The sequence below is a fragment of the Protopterus annectens genome, chromosome 6.part1, assembly GCF_019279795.1.
Source record: "Protopterus annectens isolate FY-2018-M chromosome 6.part1, PAN1.0, whole genome shotgun sequence".
In the NCBI taxonomy this organism is placed as follows: domain Eukaryota; kingdom Metazoa; phylum Chordata; order Ceratodontiformes; family Protopteridae; genus Protopterus; species Protopterus annectens.
The window spans coordinates 303,798,385-303,822,197 of NC_056738.1; the positions used below are offsets into that span (position 1 = coordinate 303,798,385).

At 41.5% G+C, this 23,813-nt stretch overlaps 1 protein-coding gene across 1 annotated transcript in view; it reads left to right on the forward strand.

Annotated features, from left to right (window-relative positions):
* Positions 1-23,813, forward strand: part of ATIC (5-aminoimidazole-4-carboxamide ribonucleotide formyltransferase/IMP cyclohydrolase) — a 1,003,526-nt gene that overhangs the window by 45,289 nt on the left and 934,424 nt on the right. The window contains exons 2-3 of the mRNA XM_044075723.1: positions 6,839-6,965; positions 21,887-21,963. Of these exons, the coding sequence (XP_043931658.1) occupies positions 6,839-6,965; positions 21,887-21,963 (204 nt within the window). The remainder of the gene's footprint in view (positions 1-6,838; positions 6,966-21,886; positions 21,964-23,813) is intronic.

The window sequence follows — 23,813 nt, forward strand, 5'->3', positions numbered from 1 at the left end:
TTATGCTCATCACATTCCTTTTGTCTAGACACTATGCACTGCACCAAGAATGTCCACAAAGTGTCTAGATGCATGTTTAGCCCATTGCAGGCTACATGGTATACTTTCTTTTTTTCATATTTAGCTGATTTCCTGATCTCTGCAGAGTCTCTTGACTGTCTAATCTCTCACTGGGTGAGATGTCTTACACAAGCTAGGATTTCAACAGAACATTTAAAGTCTCTTTTTGACTCCTTCACACAGGATTGTGTTCATGGAGTGCCAGATGGACACCTCAGTTCAAAAGAGGTTTTCTTCCACAGGAAAAAAATCTATAGATCTAGACTTATTTCTAATTTTCTCTACTGATTTCAGTCACTTTGAAGGAATACCTAAGGATTTTGGGTCTCATGACACTGACACTGGCAAGACTCCACATGAGGTACAGTGGTATCTGAAGTCTTTGTCCCAGCATCAACATTCCTTGTGTTTTCAAATCCCAGTGCTGGGGTTTGTCAGAGAAATGACTTCTCCATTTAATTGGGTAAATTCAGGTCTCTCCTGTATCCTGACTTTGCTTTGAGAGTAGTTTCAAGAGTGATGGTCCACAGTGTGTGGAACACACACAACCTAAATATGATGTGCTTTCCTTGATAAAGGCACTCAACTTTCCGAATTATCTTTGGGACATTAGCTTCACATCACAGTTTGTCTACAGGCATCCTTCATTCTGTCCAAGCAATTGTACGATAGGCAAGCTGAGGAGGATAGGGCATACCCTCATGTATGCAAACTAGATTGGAGGTCATCAAACACTTGATCCATCTGTGGGGAGTTCTAGTAGACCCATTTGCCTCCACTTTAATCAGCTGACAAAATTCTGCATAAAGACTCCTTGCAAGAAGGCCTGGAAGACTGATGCTTTTTCTTTTCCTTGGATAAGACTATTCATGTATGCTTTTCCACCGATCCAGGGTACTTCTGAAGGTTCATAAGAAATCCCTAAAGTTATTGTGGCGACTCCTTTCTGGGCCAGGCTATCGTGGTTCATCCTTCTTTTGGAAAACGCAATGGGCAGTTACCACAAGCTGCATCGCAGAACAGATCCACTCACAAGACCAGAGTGTTTGATATACCCTGATTTGCTCTGACCTTTGCAAGAGGAGTATCTGACTTGCAAGTCCTTTATTGTGAGTCAACCCTATCTAGTTTCTAAAGAGACGGGGCTTATTTAAGAACTAATGTGCCTAAAGTAGTATCAGAATTTTTCTTTAAGCCCATCTGTCTTTAAAAATGACTCTGAGATCCTACCTTCTTTGTTCAGTGACAATTGTGGTACTATCTTGACGGAACTAAATCTTTTTCAGGTCTTTGGACCGATTGGTCATCTCTCTTGAAGGTAAGAATGGGCTGTGTCAAAATGCTTGTTTCTAAGTGGTTGTCTGTAGTCCTACGTTTAGTTGTACTCCCTACAACAAAACTATTCCAGACTAAGTCCAGGGCCTTTGCTCCATCTATGGGTTTTTGGGAAGAGTTGCTTTTTAGAAGCATAAAACTTAGTGCTTTGTAAAAGTATGAAGAGAAGACACTGCTTGATTCCTCCCTTAGGGCTAATTCAGGCTAGCCCCGTTCTCCAGGGGCTCCTGGATTCTTCCACGTCCCAAATGTAGTAATCTACCCGTAAAGCTAAAGCTACTGCAGCAGTAATCCATATGATGGACATAGTAACAGATGTTAAAACTGATCAATGTTGTAGCTGCTCCCTCCCATCCACCCCCTTGTTTGTGTGGCATTTATACCGTGGTGTTTTTTTTTTTTTTTTTTTTTTTTTTTTTTTTCCTGCTTTATTTCAGGGCTCAGCCTTTCTTGTTTGGCAGGAAAACCTGGAAGGGCTTGATATCCAAACTTGTCGTTTAGTCAGCTCAAGCAGCCAGACAGTTTGGGCATGTCAAAGGTGCCCTGAAACTTTGGAAGCTGGACAGCTGTTGTGTCCTTGGCAAGATACTAACAATATGTTTTACTATATGGTTTACAAGTTTACTTTCATAGGTTTATAGATTTAGTACTACGTTAACTGCCTTTGTGGGCCATTTTCAGCCTAGCCAATTGCACCCTGTGAGAATCAAACCCTGCATCTTGTGCCTGTACGGTAAGCACCTTAACCATTATGCCAACCTCCCATCCTCCCTCTGAAGGATATAAAGTATGAAACTCAAATGTTATAATTTAGTGACTTCAGTGTTTTGCCAGAAAACCACAGATTTTATAAGGAACAAACCAAAGTTATGCGGCAAAAAATGGACGTTCTGTAAAAATCTGGAGAGTTGAGAGGTATGACTTCAGTTAATATTGCTGCTTAAGCTTAACACTTGTATTCATCTTCAATAAGTAACTTGTAAACCATACAGTGAATATTTTGGGACCCTCTGGTGGTGATGTCCAAGGATGATGGTTACATAAGGAGGCCTTCATGGACTTGTTGCCTTCTGTGATTGCTTAACATTGATACCCTTTTAAAGCGTAAGTAATATTAATTGGAGTTATATCTCTCAACTCTCCAGATTTATACAGAATGTCCATTTTTTGCCGCATAATTTTGGTTTATTCCTTATAAAATCTGTGGTTTTCTGGCAAACCACTGAAGTCACTAAATTATAACAAACATTTGAGTTTCTTACTTGATATCCTTCAGAAAATGCATGCTGACGCACATCCTGTTGTTCTGGCACCTATGATTTTAAGAGCAATATTTTAAAATCTGTACTTATTTTTGGGCTTTTGTCCCCCTGTTACTTTTAGGCTTTGTCCAGATTTCTTGCACTTGCAGGTTGAGAGGTATGATCAATTACCCTAAAATGAATCCTTTAACAGGAATTACCTGATGTGTTTATCAATATTGTCAGTTGTTGAAATATTAATATTAAAAACTAGCTCTTCATTAGGCAATGCTGATCACAACTTGACTAAATTTTTAATTTTATTACACAAGACAAAACACTAAATTTAAAAATGATTATGGATAACATTTGAGTCACTTGTAAGTTTCTTTACACAGGATTGACCGGTTAAATGACAAAACACTCCAACATGATTCTGGGTTCTATCCTCTCTACCCTTTTGGTATTGATAACTCTCTTGAAGCAACATAAGTTGACTTCTCTTGATCATTCCAGTAAGATAGCTCCACGAATAAACGCATTTGTTTAGTTATGTAGGAAATGCCCTTCTCTTGGTGGGGGGAGTAAATAGTTTAACACTACTTTGGGACTGTTGGCAAGCAAATCCAGTTTACAGATATATTCATCAACCCAGATAGTTAATTCTCTAATGGGGAAATTCTCAGAGCCAAAACAAATGGCAAATTACTCTGTCCAAGTTTGGACCACTGGATAAGACCTTAAGTTTAGGATTAACTGAAGAGTGCACATGCCCCATTAAATCAGATGCTGTACTCTTAAATCCATTAAGATGGGAAGGAAAACTTCTTTGGAGGCCCCAAAAAATCCAGCCATTCTAATGGTGTTTAGAGTTGTTTTCTGTATGAATGTGGGAGTGTTTCTCAGTTAATGGAAAAAATAAAATCACTCCAGTTTTCAAAAAGTACAGCAAACTGGTTTGTAGCACTGTTCTAAACAGTTCAGTTTAATCAGCAAATGCTTTGGAAGGTGTATGCCTTTTTAATTAAAATGATTAAAAATCTGACTGTATTGACTGATGGCAACATGGATTTGTCACCAGGAGAACCTTTTTTATGACCATATTAGGGCAGTAGACTTTGGGTTGGCTTCTGATGTAATTTTCCTGGACTTGGGTGAAAGCATTTGATACATTACCTTACATTTCAATACGCAAGTCTTTAATGTGAATATCTAGTTGAGTTGATAACTTGCTGGTAGGAAGAACATATTGTGGCATCAAACAAGGAATTAAATCTGAGTACTTGCCAAGCCACCCTAGTGGTGGTATTACTACAATACCTATGCATGTTTAATGTTGGATTACTTCAAGGTGCAGTTTTTTTTTTTTGTTTTTAAGATGTGCCAATTGGCCTGAAGGACATGAAATATTCACCCAAACTACAGTCAGGCTTACATTAATGCACTTTGGAAAACCAGCTGTGAGATGTCCACGTCAGTTAATGGTACTGGAAGTTCAGATGTCTTTGGGTGAGATTAAGACCGTACATTTCTTTGAGAAGTGGGATATGGTCGAAAATGTCACGTGTCTTTGAGAAATCCAGCAGTTTGACCCCCAGTAAGGTCTATCTGTTGCATTGCAGGATGGGGTCAATATCAGAACATCGAAGTATTAAAACTTCGAATGTTCTGATATTGAACACTATTCAGCGAGCTCTAAGAATAATGAAGCTGCAGAACAGCAAATTCTTTCCTCTGGAAAGAATTCGGTTGCCATTTTCTGTGGCTTCGCTATTCTTAACGCTGTGGTGGAAAGTTACGGGTTGGTTTCAGGTAAGTGTGTGACTGTATGTTTGGGGTGGGTTAAGTGAGTTAGGGTTAGGGTGCGGATTAGTTGTGTGCGCGATAGTGACAGACTTTAGGGTTAGGGGTGGTTAAGTGAGTTAGGGCACGGATTAGATGAGTGTGCTATAGTGACGGACCTTAGGGTTTGGGTTAAGGTAAGTGGGTAGATAGACTGTTTAGTGCAGCGTTAGATGTAGGAATTTAAGTGTGTGTGTGTGATTGCTGTTTGGTGTGTGTGTGTGTGTTTCGGAGCAGCAAATGTTTTCCATGGGATAAATTAGCTGTTCTGAATGTTCGATATTTTCATGTTTAGATGTTTTCGGGCCGATGAAATAGCATTTGCTATTTTCATCTTTCGATAACGTGATATAAATGCGCAGGATGTCAGTTGGCTAAAAGTAGTTTGGGTTCTATGTAGTCATGTTTAGGAGTTGAGTGGCACTGTCAGTTGCCCATAATGCTGGAAGCACACCACCACTTGTGAGAGGGGTGTGTATTGTGTATAGTAAGTATTGCAAGTATTGAATTTGGAGTAAACACTATCAAAGTCAGCATTTCCGTAAGAGGGGAATCTTGAGACACTTGGGGGGTAAAGGGAACTGATTTTAAATTGAAGTCTGTATCCTTGCCTAGTAAGGCTGGTTCTGGAGTCAGTCATAGCCTAAGCTGTTGGCCCTAGGGCCTATATAAGCCTAGCCAAAAAGGTACCCTGGCTTTCGCCACCCAAGAAAATTATTTTCCTATGCCCCTGTCGAGCAGAGCCACAGAAGTGATCCCCGGGGTGAATTTCCTATTTACCATCCAATCAGGATTTTTCGGAGTGCTAATGAGGAGCTTTGTTTGATATAGATAGGTAGTTTGTTCCAGAGTATGGGAAGTCTCTGGGACAGGAATCTTTCCCTCCAGCATGTTCTATTTATTGTGGTGACAAGTTCTATTTATTGTGGTGACAAGGTTTAGGTCCCTAGAGCATGTAGCTTGTGGAGCATGTCCAGCAGCTCTGGGTTTGACGTAGCTTTGTATGTTAGGCAGATATCACCTCTGAATAGACTATATGCAACTGAGTAAAGCTGGAGTTTTTTTGAGACTGTCTGCATAAGGTATCTGTTTGAGGCTGGTAATCCTCTTTGTGAGGTATTTCTGCGGCCTTTCCAGTTGTAGATGTCTTGTGAGATATATACCAAAAGGGGCATTGTAATCTATAATGGGTCTAATGAGTGACGAGTAGAGGGGAACAATGACCTCCTTTTTTTTTTTTTCTTCTTCCTGTTTCTTGGATGAGAAACCTTTTGTGATGAGGTGTGCCATGTAGAGGGATTTCCTGACTACTGTGGCGATGTGATTATCAAAGGAGAGACAACTGTCCATCTGTGTCCCAAGGTCTCTTATCACACTTTTGGTGTTAAGTAGACTACCGCCTATGTGGTAGTTCATGGGTACAGAGTTTTTACCAAAACGGATGACTATGCACTTTTTGGCATTGAGCTTGATGCCATGGCTTTGACACCAGGCATCTGTCTCAGTGAGGCCCTTTTGTAGGATGTCCACATCGTTGAGTTTTGATTTTGGCTCCTAGTTTGCAGTCATCTGCGAACTTAGTTAGCCAAAGACCTTCTGTGTTAGACTGTACTTCAGAGAAGTAAATACCAAACAGGAGAGTATCCAGGACTGAAACCTGTGGTTCATGAGGATGAGAAGCATGTGTGGTTAAGAGAGGTGATTTGTTGCTGCACAGTGATTGTGGGGTGAGGGGGGGCATGTTGTAATAAGCCACTGTCATTTTGTCCTGCGTTAGAGGATAGAGGGGGAGCTAGCATTCCATGTAGGTGTCTTTGCACAAGACTAGACTACTTCTGACTGATGCATTAAAGTTGTAGGAATTTGAAGGTTCATACATGTGAATTTGATTTTTTTTATGTTGTATTCTTGTGAAAATTGATGTGGTACTGCATACTGCTCGTTTTACAACTAACCTAAATTACAGTTATGTAAAATGTGGTTGCATATTTCACTTGAGACTTTGGGAATTTTTGGGAAAGCCCTGTCAAGTAAACGGGATAGGTAGCAAAAATCTTATGCATGACTGCAATTAACATCTTTGTCATTTGCAATGTAACTTCTAACAATCTTCAAACCACTCAGTTTACCAATTTGAGCATTGGTAAGTGATTTTGTGTGTGTGCAAACATTATGCCCTACGTGTATGTGGGGTTAAGAGAAGGAGAGTATATATGGGCAACTTATTCCCTATTGGCTTGTCAGAGCAGATTTCCAAGATAACCATTAAACCTGTAGATTAGGTTAAACAGCTTTTGCTTTAAAAAATGAATGTATGGATTTGAGAATGAAATGATTTTCTTCTCTTTTTAATTTTGTAGCTTTACTCAGTGTCTCTGATAAGGAGGGCTTGGTTGATCTTGCCAGTCGTCTTGCTGCTTTTGGCCTATCTCTAGTTGCTTCTGGTGGAACTGCCAAGGCTCTCAGGGATGCTGGACTAACTGTCAGGTATGTAATAACTGTCAGGTAAGTAATAACTTGCTGAAGTTCACTGTGTTCAGAGAACATACATTGCAGCAGTTCTTGTCATCAGTGTCTTTGGGCAACAAAGTATTTTGTGAGAAATTAGATGTCTGTTCAAAAATTTGTCATAGTTGCACAACATGCGTTTTTACCCATTAGAATATGATAGTTGAAAATGTTACATTAAATTGGTAAAAATCTGCTGAGAAATGTTCCTCACTGAGATGACTGTTTACCTTTTGTACCTAGGAGCATGACCCAAGTAACTATGTACAGCATTGTTCTGTATTAGTAAGGTTCCCTAATGGGTATTCATGCCCATTGCAATTTGACACGCACAACATTCTAATGACCTATTTTGTGTAGGTATGAGTACATTTTATACATTGAGAGAGTAATGCATCAGCAGTAGATGTACTTGTTTCTCTAAGTGACTCTTTTTCCATAGCTGGAAAGATGCCATCTCCACAATTGCCAGTACAGATCAGGGAAAAATGGCATAACCAGTTGCACCACTATGTGCCTGAGTAGTTAATGTATAATTCTGAAAACTTTAGAACTGTGTATGAGGGTTGAGATTACCTGTAGAGTCCTTTTACCTCAGTCTGCCAAGTAGCGTCACATTATTCTCTCCCCCCCCCCCCCCCCAAAGGGATTGGTTATATGATTTGTGTTCATGGAGAACACAATTTCTTGAACATAAAAAAATATACATTCCCAAATTGGCGAATATGTCGCTGTAATTTTACCACCACTGTATTTATATGTGCAGTGTAATTGTGTTTGTATATATGTATGCACATATGTACCTGGGAACAGCCACCTAAATCTCAAGTGCACATGTTAAACAAAAATTGCTTAACATTATTTCACCAGCTTATTTTGTAGAGAGTGGAGAAAATCAACAAGCATTTCACTTTACTTGGCATATGGCTTTGGGTATTACTAATCTGAGAAGTTAATGGACTTGAGCAAATTCTTGACAACATGTTTCAGACCATAATTCTCATATGATCTGAAGGCAATCTTGTGTTTGTGCAGAGATGAGCTAATAATTTATCCTGCTAGGAGACTTGAATGTGTACCCATGATCCCATTTCTGTAGCACAAGTCAAGAGTTGTGCAGACCTGAATAGCGCAGTTTGGTATCCATAATTCTTTGGGGAGATGTCTTTCAGATATGATCTCCATGTAAAGGCATCTGGTACACATCTAGTACTATGTTAAAGCCCACTTGCTTTTTATTGAACTTTAACCTCGGAAGAACACCACATTCTCTTAGTTTTAGGCATAGATATTTCCCTGTAGGTCAGCTAGCTATTCACTGACTTCACCTTTAGCAATGTCAATCTCTTAATCTTTTGTATTAACCACAGCAAAAACTTAACTCCTACAGCCCCACCTTGGAACTTGATGCCAAGCTGCATCCCACTGTGCCCAAAATGAGATTTTGACATCTTTGCTTCTAGCTACTTGTTATCTGTTGCAGTAGTCTAACCATGCTAAGCTGCATTGCGTATTAACTTGGAATTTAAGACCACAAATTCTAAATTTGAAAGTAAATGTGACAGAGTAGTTGAGCTATAAGTTAACATTTGTTGGAAATTCAGTGCATTCCAGTGTAAATGCAATATTTAAAACTACTCATCCAGTTTTGACCATCAAATTTATATGCTTGTGTGTGTGTGAACTTATGCCGTACATGACCTAGATTTGATCCCAAAAAGGAGGCGCCAGGCAATCTGAGCCTAACACCAGCACAAAGGGAAAAAGTATACATACAGTTAATGTGTCAGGAGACTAGCTGGTGTCCTTGGCTCGTTATAGTTTAGCACCTCTTAAGCACCACTTTTAGACATATGTGACTGAGAAAAATGGGTAGATGTGCGGGTTTTTTTTTTTTAACCCCCCCCCACCCCCCAAAAAAAAAGCTTTTCCAGTTCCATTGAAATAAGTCTCTCGACTTTCCATTTCCTGGCAGTCGGTGCTGCTCTAGAACCTTTTGTTTGCTAATACAAAATAAAAATTTCATAGCCTCTTCCCACCACTGGAGGACTGACCTCCATTTTCCTGATCAGTGACTGGTGCTGATATGACCAAGATAAAGTATTTTTACTTTCTGACGTGCTGCTGTTCTCTTGAACAAAGGTTGCAGTGTTTATGGGCATATTCTTTCCATTTTAATGAAAATCATAACTTTAGTATGTTATAGTAGTCCAGGTGGGTCTGTCTGATATCCTTCAGATTCAGCTCTGTCCCCTTCCCTCCATCCTTCAGCTGGATAATCACTTGCAAAGTAGCCTTTTTCAGCTGACATTCATTTAACTGGAGAGAGATTTTTTTAACTCTCTTCTTTGGGTCATGGGATAGTATTTCTTTTGGTATCATTTCATTATGGGAATGTCCATGTCCACTCACAGCAGACAGACATACATAACTCTATAAGTAATAAAGCATGATGGAATGAATTCCTATGTTAAGAATGTCCAGAAAGCGCAGTGTGTGTGTAAACTGACTTTTTTTTATCTTTTGAAGAAATTCCTGCTTATAAAGGAATTAGAAATTCCTGCTTATAAAGGAATTCCAATGTTATAACCCCTTAGGACTTGTGCAGGTGTACCCTGCTTGGCTCCTCTTCTTGAAATGTGCTTACCTGTGCATCCCAGTTCATCAGTGCTAGGCACTTTCTCAGACTGGGTATCTGCTTGTAGTGTACCTCTGATCTGTACATCAGTGTCTTCACCAGATGCCTGGCTTTAGTGCTCTCCCATTTAAAAATGGAGCAGAATTCACATTATCTGGACAAAAGCACAAACGTGAGCGTTATTGGTTTGTAATTCTTCCTTGTTTCTGTTTCCCGGGAGCAGTTTGAGTGTTGTATTTGGGAATGGAGGCTTTATGGTGGAAATGGAGGACTCTGTTAATAGAGTAAGTGTTCTCTGATGCTGAAGTTTTTCTTGGACCATTTGCAAGTTTTTCAGGCAAAGGAGATTTCAGGACCTACTGACATACATGCTCACGATACTCTGACTAGAATACTTTTGAGAAGAATCTGTGTGATATGCACGCTGCAGCCACAAATTCCCTGATGTTTTCCTTTGAATCCCTTTCATTCCACCCATTGAAAATGCATTCTTATACTGGGCTGCTCAGATGAAAATCTTCCTTGGCTGACTCTGCACAAGGAAGCTAGGACAAAATCTTGTTTTGATGTCTTGGGACCTAACTTGGTGCATGCACTTGGCACATCACTGTCAGAAACAGCTGGAGCAGAGCAGTGTGCAACAGAAACATCGGTGTGAGAGACTGTGTCCTTTAACCTTTGAAGGTCCTCAATGCCAGGGCATCTTAAGGTTGAGATGGACAGCACAGTAATGATGTGAAATATTAGCTAGTAGTATGTTTGGGTCTGTCAGCTGGACATAGTCTGTTATTGTTGTAGCTGGAGTACATTCTTTATCTGCAAGCCATATAAATCCTTTTCAATATCTAGAATATACTCACACTCTGGATTAATGACCACAAGTGAAAGGTGGACCATCCTTAGGGCTGAAGAATGCATTCAAGAGGCTAGACTACCCTTTGACAAATCTTATTCACATTGAAGGGTTACCAGCTCAGTCTTTTGCTTTACGCTCTCTGGTTCCAAGCCCTAAATGGAAAGTCTTCCTCAGTTTGGCATGGTGGCCACCTCCATGCCTTCCCTCCTACACCTGTCAAGTTGGAGGCACTCTAAAAAGCAAGGAGGGGTGGCTTCTATTAATCACTTTTTAGCCCGGAGAAGCCTGGTTTTTACATGCAAGTCCATATGACTGAACAGAAGACCTCTGATCTCTTGTTGTAGTCTTCAGGTGCTGACTGGATGAGGTGATTTTATAAAATACTGAACTGCTCCAGTTTTGCCAAGGAATAGAACTGCCACCTCTTTGTTTGCCTCCAGTGATTTCCTGTGAGGGGTATTTCTTCCTAGCGGTCTGACTCAGGAGCTATTATTTTTAAGAAAGATGGATAGGTGCTGTGGGCTTACCCCCTTCAACAAAAAAAAAATTGCAAAAAAAGGGGGATACTAAAACTTAGTGGATCCCACCCCACCCACCAGAATTGAAGGTTCAAGCAACTGAAATTCTGTGTTTTGCCCCAGCATATGATGATCACACAGCAAAGTGAATGCTTCCACATCTAAATCTAAGGACTTGTAAGGTTGGCAGCACATAGTCCATTTAAGGACTAGCTTTCAGAAGTAGTTTTGAAGATCTTGCAAGAACCAAAAAGACTGTACTAGGAAATCCATATCTGGCTAAGTAGAAGAAGTTTTCAATGGGATACATATCTAAAGCTGTTAAACCACATTGGTGGTGGTCTTTGTATTAATAACCGCTGTAGTAGTCCAAGCTATATGGGTTATATTCTGCATAAGATACTATAGAGCTGGACAGTTTACAAAGCTTCAGTGTACTTCTCACGCCCACAAACCATTGGCCAGTGCTAAGTAAGGAGACTGATTTGGGTGCCAAGCCCTTTAGAATTTTCCTGCCATAGGAAGTGTGTTTCCCCCTGTGGACTTTCAAGGATCTGTCTACTTCTGAATTCCCTTGGGGGGGGGGGTTTCCACAAATGTCTTAAATTTACTTTCCTTTTTGGGGAAAGTGTGTTTCAAGCTAGGGATGTGTGATTACAGACTGACCCAGGACTTTGCTGTACTTTTAAACAGGAGCACACTTGTGTTTAAACGTTCGTTTAAACATTCTAAAACTGTTAAACTTCCTTTGGAGGAACCATTTTTAAATTACGTTTTAGGGACTGGTAAAGTGTATTGTATTACTTTTTACTGTGTGTTTACTTGTGGGGGGTGATTTTGGACTTTTTTTACTGGCTTGTGCTGCTCCTGGAAAAGGAGCACCTTTCTGTGCTTGACCATAGAACAAACTGCCAGTCCCACAGTCTGTTCTTCAGTTAGAAAAAGAAAATTGACTGAACAGCCTTTACCACTGCAACAGGCTAGAAGTTTGCCGCGGCTGCAGGTGGGGGAGACTGCTCTGGCCAAAGCTGGTTCCTGAGAAAACTCTTCACCCCCCTCCAAAAAAAAAAAACTCTGCTTTTATAGTACTGCCCAGATCAGCTTTCTTGGGACTTGTATGCTTTCTCAAAGTCTATGAATGCCCAGTTGGACTCTCTCCTCATCCTTAGCTTCTTCTCTAGTATCTGTCTCAATGCAAACATCAAGTCAGTTGTGCTGCATCCTGATCTGAATCCAAATTTCTCTCCCATCTTGCATTATACTACTCTGCGTATCCATTTATCAATCACCCTCTCCAGAACTTTCATGCAATGTGATAGGGAGTTTGATGCATCTGTATTGCCCAAAGTTGTGGATGTCCGTTTTGTTGTACGCTGGCATGAGTATGCTTATTCTCCAGTCATCTGGGATATGTCTTTCACTCCACACTGCTATTAGTACTCTCAGGAGCCATTTCTCCCCTATTCTGCTATGGTAGTTCTTCCCACCAAAACATGCAGAGTCCATCTCCGAGGATTTGGAGATGGTTGGTATAATAGTTAGTGTTGACCTCCCAGACATGCAATAGTGTTTTGATTCTTTGTGTGGGAGATTGGCATAATGGTAAATGTTTACCTTACACACACACACACACACAAGATGCAGAGTTCAACTCTCTCATGGGGTAATTGGCTAGGCTTAAAATAGCTCACAAGGGCAGTTAGCCTAGTACTAATCTATGAATTTGTTTACTCCTTGTATCCTTTTTGTAAGGAGCCTTTGTGGATATTCACTTGCTGCATGTCTGGTCAGGTACATATCAACGGGGGCATTATACTGTCTGATTGATCTGCGGACAAAATGCACTGGTATGGTGACCTCTCTGGGCCTAGATGCTATGCCTTTGTTTATAGTTGAAAAACAGAGAGGTTTTCTTACTACCTTGGGCGCATGTTGGTCAAAGGCTAAGTTACTCTCTCCATGAGTTCAGAGATATCTGACTAGTGAATCAATTTTTAGGGATGTTTTATTGATGTAGTTACCTGGGTGGCTGACTTGCCAAAAGGCAATTGTAATGCATTCTTTTGGTATTGAGTTTTAAGCCATGGCTTTGTTACGAAGTGTTAGACCTTCCTGAAGGGTGTTCTCGTCTTGGAGGGTTTGGTGACTGTTCCCAGTTTGCAGCTATCTGCATACTTGGTTAATCAGAGGCCTTTGACATTGGCTCTGACATCTGAGAAGTAGATGCCAAAAAGGAATGAGCCTAGCATAGAGCCCTGGGGGGACTCCACTCGCGACTGGCTGCTTTGGAGGTAGCCTTGCTGATTCTTACCCCTGGGTCATATTAGTGAGTCTACTACCTATCCAGTGTGTTTATACCTAGTTCTGCAAGTTTGCTGATAATGCTAGTGTGAGGTATCAAATGCTTTAGCCTGATCCAAGTAGGCAATATGCACGGTTTTCTCCTTATCCATCATCTTTGTGACATTTTCAGAGCAGTCCACCAGATTTGGTAAGCTGACCTTCCTTTGACAAAGCCAAACTGGGAGGTATTCAGTGTTGGCCCATGCTTGGCCAGAATGTTGTACCCATCCCTGTGAAAGCTGTTGCTGCCATTAAAAGCTCTCTTTCTTTTGACAGGAAGAAAGGTCCAAACTTAATGTGCATCTTCACTCCTGTTAAGTGAAACTAGAGCAGTTTCTCAGGATCTTGTACAGTCTACATGTTCTTTCTGATGTGAGAAAAAGGGGTTCTTCCTCTTCCTGAAGAGATTCTAAAAATTAAGTCTAGCGAGGGAATGTGATGGGGCAGTTTTTTTTTTTTTTTTCTCTATTTGGACTCATTCATAGGAGAGCATTATTCTGAATATCCCTGTCAAGGATCCTGTTGCACAAACTTTCCAGAATGTGCTTGTATTTTCAGTGAGAACACAGAGGTTTTTTAGTCGCTCAGAAAATGCTATGAAGTGTTACAACTAGAATTTCCAGAACCACCTCCCACTACTGTCAGCACTGGAGGATTTGTCAGTCCGATTTCCTGATGGCCAGATAGCTTACCTATGAAAGGCTAACGTAGAAAGTAGATCAGTCTTTCAAATTTCTATATACTCATCCCAGAAATGACCCAGTAGCTGCAGCTTTGTCCAGCTACTGCCAGTGTATTGTTCCAGTCCTTCCTTTTACGTTTTGGGGAAAAATGTATGCTTCTACAGCTTTTAATTTTTTGAATTGTCAGGTTCTTATGAAATTACGAAGAACATTTTAACATTAGTCAGAATGAACCATCTGCAGTTCCTTCGTGTGAGGAAAAATATTGAGTGGTTTAGTTCCCTCTGTTTCTCAGATTGCTACTCAGTTAAAGTATTAAACAAGAGTATTGATGATGGTGCAGTGAGGTTTGCCTGGCTGCATCTTCAGAACCTCCCAGAGGATATACAAAATGAGGTTTTAAATTCACCTTTGGGTAGAAATTTAGGTTATCAAAAAGTGAATCTAGATTTTTTTCAGCCTTCCTTCCTTAAATTTTCCACTGGATTCTGCTTCCTTGACAAATTTTTGCAAGAAGCAAGACCGTCTTGGCAAAATGCTGGTAGGCAAAGTGCAGCGAGGTTCCAAATAAGCACACCTCCCCTCCCCAGAACAGAAGACGTCAAAGAAATCAGAATGACTGTGTACAGGACCTTCTTATCCCACTTCCCCGCCCTTGGCAGTCCCTTATCCCATCTGGACATTCTGAATATCTTTCTCTCTTGCCAACAAATGTGTTTTGAGACTTGAATGAGAAGAAATCCCTCTTTCCAGGGAACTTATTTTACACCCACCAGGCCAAATTTCTCTGTCCTACAGCATATGCTTTCTCAAGGGGTAATAGAAACTTTCTCCTTCCCAATTGGGAAGAATTATTCATTCAAAAATGTACTTCTAGACCATTTTTTCCTAAACCAGTTTGATGGTGTTCCAAGTTCAAAATGCTTTCACTTTGCAGCCTAGTCCTTCATTTGAGCTTTTTGGTAACCTTGGATTTAAAAGGTGCTTCTCTCATTCCCATCCTTCCAGACTTCACATGTTTAAGGTTTTAGGTGTCTACATAACATCAGTGCTCTTGCCCTTTGAGCTATCCACTTCTGTAGAGTGTTTACAAAATACCTAGCTCCTATTGTAGGCTACAGGGTATCCACATTTTCCATATTTAGATGACTTGCTTATCTTTGCAGAGTTCCACTTGTCATTCTGCCACTTGGATGAAAGATCTCTGCAGGCTGGGATTCATGGAGACATTCTAAATTGTGTGTAATATATAAAATATATACACATCAGCATTTAATAGACAATTTCAGGCCAATAAAGCCAAACCCCACTAGCTATGGATATGCATATGGTATAACAGCCCTGTATTTCTTATGCTTAGTCAAACACTCTGCTTGTGCTATGCTGATGAAGTCACAACAAGGTTGAAATATGCATATCCATAGCTAGTGGGGTTTGGCTTTATTGGCCTGAAATTGTCCATTAAAACTACTTCAAATGTAAAAGTCATTGGCAATCAGAATCGCCATATAGCTGAAACGCCTAATGTTCATAAGGGTCATTTGCATATATCCCATGTGCCTCTGTTACAGGAGGTTTGGGAGGTCGCTCATTGGAAGTTCTAGCTTACTTTTTACGGTTTGTTTTTTCAGTGTGACCTTCTCACACTCTGTTTTAATTTTTTTATTTTCCTGTGGGACTAGTATTGAGTTGGAGCTGGCATATTTCAGATGGCTATATGAGTGTCCATTGGAGAATGGAGGTTTTATAGTTTAAATATTACCAAGTGGTTAACGGTCAAAACAGTAGACAGGCAGGTTGATCATTGGCTTCCTACAAAATAGAAAAAAAAAATCCATTTGCGAGAACCAGCCCCTGTCATGGCAGGCATTTGCATTATGTTAAGGTCGGGCTTCTACAACACTTTTTGCCTTACTCTCTCCCACTTTGATATGTCAGTACATTTAATCTGTACAGTAGCATTTGTATCCTTTATCAAATATTTTGACAGATGCAATACACCTGGTTGCTCCTTTGCACTTGTATGATGTTCATCGTGTTACACTGCTGCAGTCATCACACTTGGGTTATCCTGCCGTCAGGTGGTCCCGCAGTCGGCCAGAGTTCCAAAGTCTTGGTCCGGCGTCGGTTGCTGTCGCTTCTTCCCTGACGTCAGCGTGCCAGGGGTATATAATATGCATCCGACGCCATTTTCTTCAGTCTTTCTTGCCGCACGAAGCAGAAGTAGTTCGAAAGTGCCGGTCGGCAGACTCCTGAGATTTTCGAAGTCGAATTTCTGATCCGAAGTCTTCAATAAAGCTAAGTACCCCATTGAGGAATCCTTTTTCTTGCCTCAGACCGATGTGAGAAAAAGTTAATAATTGTATTTCTTGAGGGAAGCAAATACCTCATAAGGACTTCCACTCTTACTGTATTCCATGCCTAGGCCCTGATCACGACGTCACTAGTTGTCGGTTTTGTGCTAGATTCAAGAAACGCACTATAAAGAGACGTTTTGATTTTGCTTTACACTACTTTGGCCGAAGGTTCAATTATACCATGCCGTCGGATCAGCCGACTACATCAATACTGAAAAAATGCAAAGATAAAGACAGGCATCCGAGGTCCAAAACTGACAAAATCTCTTCTAGGCCAGTCGCCGGTTCTCAGTGAGGCACTTTCGCAGCCCCTGACGCCCGCTACCTCAGAGTCACAGGCCCCTTCCAACTCCCACGTGGAGCCAGCTAGGCCTCTGGAAACTCAAGGTATTGGGCCTACAGAAACTAATCCCTCAAATGGGTCCGGAGCCGTTGAACAGGCACCGGCTTCTGAGGGTGTTTTCAGACCTTCACAACTTGCCATTAAGACAACAGCCAAGACAAAGGTACCATTGAAGACAAAGAAACAAGTACAGCATTCTCCTAGACAGTCCTACATGCCTAAGAAATGGATGCTTAAAATGGCCGAAGACCTCATTACTCTGATCAGGGGTTCCCATCCCCCTCCTGAGAAAAGGCCTCTGCAGGATACAGACTATGACTCCTCTGATCAGGTTTCCATTTCCTATGATTCCTCTTCAGACCAGGGATTTTCTTTACCCCCCCCCCCCCCCCCCATGAGGACTCTGATGCCGAGGAATCTATCCCTTCAGCCTCTCCTCCTGAGGATTACTCTCTTGGGGAAACTTTACATACCATGAGGGAACATTTCATTGGGAAAGTCAGGAATACTCAGAATCCAAGAAAAGGCTCCGGGATTTTCTCTTATTGCCTCAGCACAGGCCCTGGCTATTCCGCCTGTGCTTGACATTGTGGATGTGTTTTCTGAATCCAGCTGATCTGACTCTTTGCCCCTGCTCCAGCAATGCCAGATAGGTATTATAAAGTCCCTGACTCTCAGAAGTTTCTTTACAAAAACCCTTCTGCTGACCCAGAAACTATTTCCCAGGGTCCAAAAGGGGTTAAGGCTTCCATTGCAAAAAATCCAGTACCCTCTGACAGATTCCAGAGCTTTGGATAGATGGGGGAAGAAAGTATACACGTCTGCAACTTTAGCAGTAAGAGCTTTAAATTGCCAGTTTCACATGCTTAAGTACCAGCAATGTTTAATGGCTCGGTTAAAACAGAAAATGCTTGCGAGCTCAGAAGCTCCTGATTTGTAAAGAAATGCAGGATTTATTGCACGCAGTTGAACAGGTGGGAAAACATACTCGGCAATGTGGTTTTGATTCTTTAGAGGCCTCTTGTAGAGTTGCAGTTACAGGTTCTGTTATTCGAAGACATGCTTGGTTAAAAGAACAGAGTTTACCTGATCATGTTAAGGCAAAGTTATTGGATGCTCCTTTATAACATGATACCTTGTTTGGTGTTAAGGCAGAAGAGGTGTTAAAGAAAATGGAGGATAAAGCTAAATCTATGCAAACAGTCAAGGATTTCTTACAGGTACAGCCACCTCGGTTTAGCTGAAATTGGCCAACAAAATAAAATTGGTCCTTTCCAGTGTCTGACAGGCCACAGAGAGGCAGATACAGACGCCCAAGAGGCAGATCTCAACCCCAAGGCTCAAATAGGCAACGGCAGTGGGGCACCTCAACCCCCAAAAGGAGGTGAGGACAAGTCTCAACCTTACAGGAAACAGTCGCAATGACTTTCCTTTACGTACACCAAGCACGTCCCTTCTGGAAGCCCCCTTAGGGGAAAACCTAGCACTTTTTTCCCAAAACTGGCAAACAATCACTCAAGACAAATGAGTCCTGAATATTGTGTCTCAAGGTTACAGATTCCACTTCATACTTTACCAAAGCTAAAAGGAATGCCAGACCTGCCACAAAATCAAAGGGCAGAGGCACAAAAACAAATTTCAGCCCTCATGGACATGAGAGCTATACAAAAAGTACCACAACGGGAACAAGGACAAGGATTTTACTCAAGACTCTTCCTGGTCCCCAGAAAGGACCAAGCCTGGAGGCCTATACTGGACCTTTCAATTCTGAATACTTACCTGGATATTCCGAAATTCAAAATGTTGACATTACAGCACCTTCTACCCATGCTGGGCAAGAAGGCTTGGCTTGTTACTCTGGACCTCAGAGGCATGCATGCATTTCCCTATCAGACAAAATTACAGAAGATGCCTCAGATTCAAAGCTGGTACAATGCACTACAAATTCTCTGCACTGCCCTTTGGCTTATCTACTGCGCCCAGGGTCTTCACAATGTGCCTGGCACCAGTAATTGCATTTTGCAGACAAAAAGTAATGCAAATATATCCATACCTGGACGACTGCCTCATTCAAGCAGAGACAAATGACATTCTTTACAGCATCTGGCATTTGTGAAAAAGTTGCTAATTTCTCTAGGGTACACAGTAAACGAAAAGAAGTCAAAACTAGTGCCCTCACAACAGATTACATTCCTGGGTGCCAGCTTAAATGCAACGACCCAGATGGCTTACCTCACACCAGACAAACAAGTGCAACTAACTCGATACTTTAAACTACTGGCAAAAACGTCCCATCTCCCTGCAAGAAAAATTATGCAGGCCCTGGGATTCATGGCATCCTGCATACTACTAATACCATATGCCAGACTGCATATGAGGAAATTACAATGGTACCTAAAAAGTGTTTGGACTCAACATTCTCACAGTCTAGAACCAGTAATTCCAATGATTCCCTGCCTACAACAGGAGTTTCGATGGTGGGCACAGGCATGTCACCTAAACAAGGGTCAGCCTTTTACCCAACCCACAGCCAGGCAAACTCTAACAGATGCTTCAGATTATGCCTGGGGAGCACACATGGCAGGGAAATGCATTCAGGGCAAGTGGACCACAGACCAGATGCATCTTCACATCAATCAAAAAGAGATGTTGGCTGTTCAAAATGCCCTAACAGCTTTCAAGGACCTACTACATCCAGGACAACTATTACTAAAGACAGACAACACCACAGTAATGTGGTACGTAAACAAGGGGGCACTCATTCCTATCCCCTATGCAGGCAAGCCATGACCTTGTGGAACACGGCTCTAACGTACCAAGTTCACCTGCAAACACAATTCCTTCCAGGAAAGAAAAATACTCTGGCAGATGACCTAAGCAGAAATGTCATGGACCCTCACGAATGGAAATTGAATCCACAAATCTTCAACATGATAACACAAACATTGCCATGTCCAGACCTAGATCTTTTTGCCTCCCCCTCTGAATTGCCAACTACAAAAATTATGCACAAGGACTGATCACAAACGAGCATGGAAAGTGGGATGCTCTTCTGTTCAGCTGGAGAAACCTAAAAGTCTATGCCTTCCCACCACTGCCTCTCCTTTCAAAGGTACTCCTAAAAGCCAAACAAGCAAAGCCACAGATGAGCCTGATTGCTCCAGACTGGCCACGCCAGCACTGGTACCCTATCCTTAGGAACTTGGCTCAGGGCCCACCATGGATGTCCCAAATTCCACACCTTCTGACTCAACAAAACAATCCGATCCTGCACGTTCAGCTCAAAACCCTAAACCTGGCTGCATGGCAGATGGAGGTGTTGCCTGTTTGACTAAACTATCTAAAGCTGTTATGGATGTCATTTTGGAGGCCAGGAGGCCTAGCACTAGGAAAGCTTACTCAGAAAAATGGAAGAGATTCTGCGCCTGGAACCAAGCTCCCAGCCTTGATCCTCTTGTTCCAAACATTCCTCAGATTTTACAATACTTAACTGAGATGCTGGATAGAGGCCTATCCTTTGGATCAGTTAAGATCCACGCCTCTGCCATTTCTGCACATTACAACACGGATCCTCCTCTATTCTCTCACTCCTTGCTAAAGCAGTACCTCAGAGGGGCTAAAAACATAAGACCGCCCCGGAGAGCACCAACACCAACTTGGGACCTCAATTTCGTTTTGGAAAAACTGACCCTAACACCTTTTGAGCCAGCCAATACAGCCAACCTAAATTTTTTATCATGGAAAACAGCTCTGCTCCTGGCAGTAACTTCAGCATGAAGAGTCTTGGAGCTACAGGCATTAATGGCAGTGGAACCTTTTATAATTTTTCATCAGGACAGGGTATCTTTAAGGACAAACTCTACCTTCATGCCAAAGGTGGTATCTAGTGTGGCTCGTAACCAAACCATCCATTTGCCTACTTTTTATCCAAACCCCCAAAATAAAGGGGAGAAACTTATGCATTCTTTGAACATACACAGGCAGCTACGATTCTACTTGGACAAAACAAAAACTTTCAGGAAAACTGATCAAATGCTTGTAGCATATGCTGCAGGATCACAAGGCAAGGCCATCTCAAAGCAGACTATATCCAAATGGATAGGACACTGTATTCGGTACTGCTACACACAGCATGGAAAATCAGTCCCTAATAACATTAGGCCTCATTCCACCAGGGCAACAGCCACTTTCTCAGAGGAGTACCTACATTCTGGAGGCTGCAACTTTGAGTTCAGTGCACACCTTCACCAAGCATTACCACCTGCCTCTCTACTCTAAATCCAGAGCAGGATTTGCCACTGCAGTTCTGCAGGGTCTCTTAGCCAATCTTAACTCTTTATAGACCAGCCACCCAAACCTAGCTTTGGGATTCAACCCAAGTGTGATGACTGCAGCAGTGTAACACGGTGAACATAGTACAGTTTTGTACCTACCATAAATGTAGATGTTAGTGTTCACACTGCTGCAGTCCAGGTTACCCTCCATCCCCTCTGAACTAGCTGGACTTATCTATACCCTTCTATCCTATACTACCTTTGGGGTGTATTTGCTGGTAGCTGAAGGTATTGTTTTTATTTTATATGTATATTTTTGATTAGCAATATGTATTGGGGGCACCTAACATCTGGGGCAAGAAAAACTGAAGAAAATGGCATTGGATGCATATTATATATCCCTGGCGCACTGACGTCAGGGAAGAAGCGATAGCACCAGACGCCGGACCAAGACTTTGGAACTCTGGCCGACTGCGGGACTGCCTGACAGCAGGATAACCCAAGTGTGATGACTGCAGCAGTGTGAACCCTCTAACATCTACATTTACGGTAGGTACAAAACTGTACTTTTCCATGATTTGTTTAGGCAACAGTAAGTGAGACAGCACAGGATCACATTAAGAAAATCTGGGTGTGTGCTTCAGTGGGTGTTGTAGCAGCTGATGGCTGTGAATTTTAAATTTTTCTTTTTTTGGCAAGTCTGTTATCTTGATGGAATTCTCACCAGCAGGATTATATGTTTAACATGTCAGATCTTTAATAAAGATTTTTACCTTGCATCATCGCTTGAGAGCACAACTAACTTGGTATAGGGTTGCAGGGATGGTTATTTAGTGGCCTTGAAGTGGTTTGGATTTTTAAACTTTAAACTTTTTTCTGTCCTTACAGGGATGTGTCTGACCTTTCAGGTTTCCCAGAACTTTTGGGTGGAAGAGTTAAAACACTTCATCCTGTAGTACATGGTGGTAAGTCAGTCTACTTACAAATGGCTTTTTTAATTTCTGTTCATGATTGTTACCTGAGTAAGTGAACATTTTTCGCCTTTTAAGCAAGATGGTGATGGCCATTTTGGTATAATTTGCCACTAGATAGTTTTTAAACCATTTATTTTATAAATGCTGATTTTTAGTTTTTAAACCATTTATTTTATAAATGCTGATTTTTATGTTATGGTACTTGCTGATCTGTGTGAATGCAGTAGTTTATAGTATGCACTCATTTTTTAGGTCCTAAAACTTCACCGTGACTCCCTTTGGCTTTTCTACCCCCAGTCATTTAATTCTGCAGTTTCTGAAGGTAATGTTAAAGAAGTATTCAGCTCGCTGAAGAAGTGGCTTGCTTTCATGGAAAATAAACCTAGCCTTAGGGGGGAAAAACCTGTGTAATTGGGAGATTCGCCTAGGCTGAGAATTTATTACCTGTTTGAACATGTGAAAGGCCAGCTTCGCAATATGCCTCTTGATGCTTTCATGCATGTTTCATTAACAGAAGAAGAAATAAGCTGGAAGAAAAACTCAAGCAACTTTTTTTCAATCCACCTTTATCTAGGTACGGCAGAATTTACCCCACTAAGCAATGATCTGTATCTGATAGACCCGTGGGGTAGTAGACCAGGCAGAAGAGGCATTTTGTGATTAGGATACGACTGTGCAGACAAAGTGGGAGGGACTCGAGGGGTGGCCTCCTGGAAATAGCTGCACAGGGCAGTTATAATCTCTAATCCTTCAAGGATATGTATCCCTTCCAATCCTTCAAGGATATGTATCCCTTCCAATTCCCCAACCTTGGAAAAAAATCCCTCGCCACAGATCATTAGTGAGGCATCTAGCCTTCTGCAATGAAAATTCTTCCTGGCTAGCAAGATAGTGAAAGGACACTACTTTTAGGGGTACACCCATCTCCTATATAGTGTAAAGTTGGCCTTCTCTCTGCTTATCAGCTCTTGGTCTAGAATGGCCATCGGTTCCCACTGCAAGGAGCAGGAGAAGCTGCTTTACCTCATCTTTTAAGTTCACAAAGAAGACCCTTGGAAACCTAGCCTAGATCTGAGGAGAATTGGAGTGCCGAAGTTAAAGGTGGTCACTTCATGTACTAGTTTCTGATGGTTAGTGTCTCAAGATTCCATTCTAACCATTCCTATATGCAAGGAGGACACAAGTTTTATCGGTTATTACTTTCTTTCCTTTGCTTCTAACAATTTTTATGTAAAATGGCTCTTTTGGCATCAGCATGCACCCTTGACTAGTGGGTGCCTTCAGGCCCAATCAGAGGATGCCAGTTTTGACTTGGGTATACCAGACAGAAATGATTCTGCCCTCATCTGCGTTCAAGAATCTCACAACAATGCCCGTCATTGAAATGCTGAGTTTATAGTGAAGCATTGAAGGCCTAGCAGGCTGAGAAGCGAAGGTTCACACTGGTTGTGAAGTTAAGAAGCCTCATCAGCAAATGGTACAATTTTGGGGCAATTCCTTCAGATCTCCTGAATGTGCATAACCCTTTGCTGAAATCCATCTCCATGTGAATGTGTATACAGTGTGTGTGTTCACATTATGTTCTAGGTTGTGCAGAATGGAAACTGTTATTCTTTTTATTGTAAAATTCCTTTGAGCCAGGACTATAGAAACATTGTTGAAAAGCTGTTTAAATGCTCCCATTATGTGAAAGGTTAGACATTAGTATGGAAAAATGGGGAAGGGGGTGTACACAATTTGTGGGAATTGTGGGACCCCCTCCTCATGTAACTCCTGCCTAAAGATCTTCAGGTTGCCTGTCTGATGGGGGAGAGATCCTTGATGCCACTGGTATCTCCCCC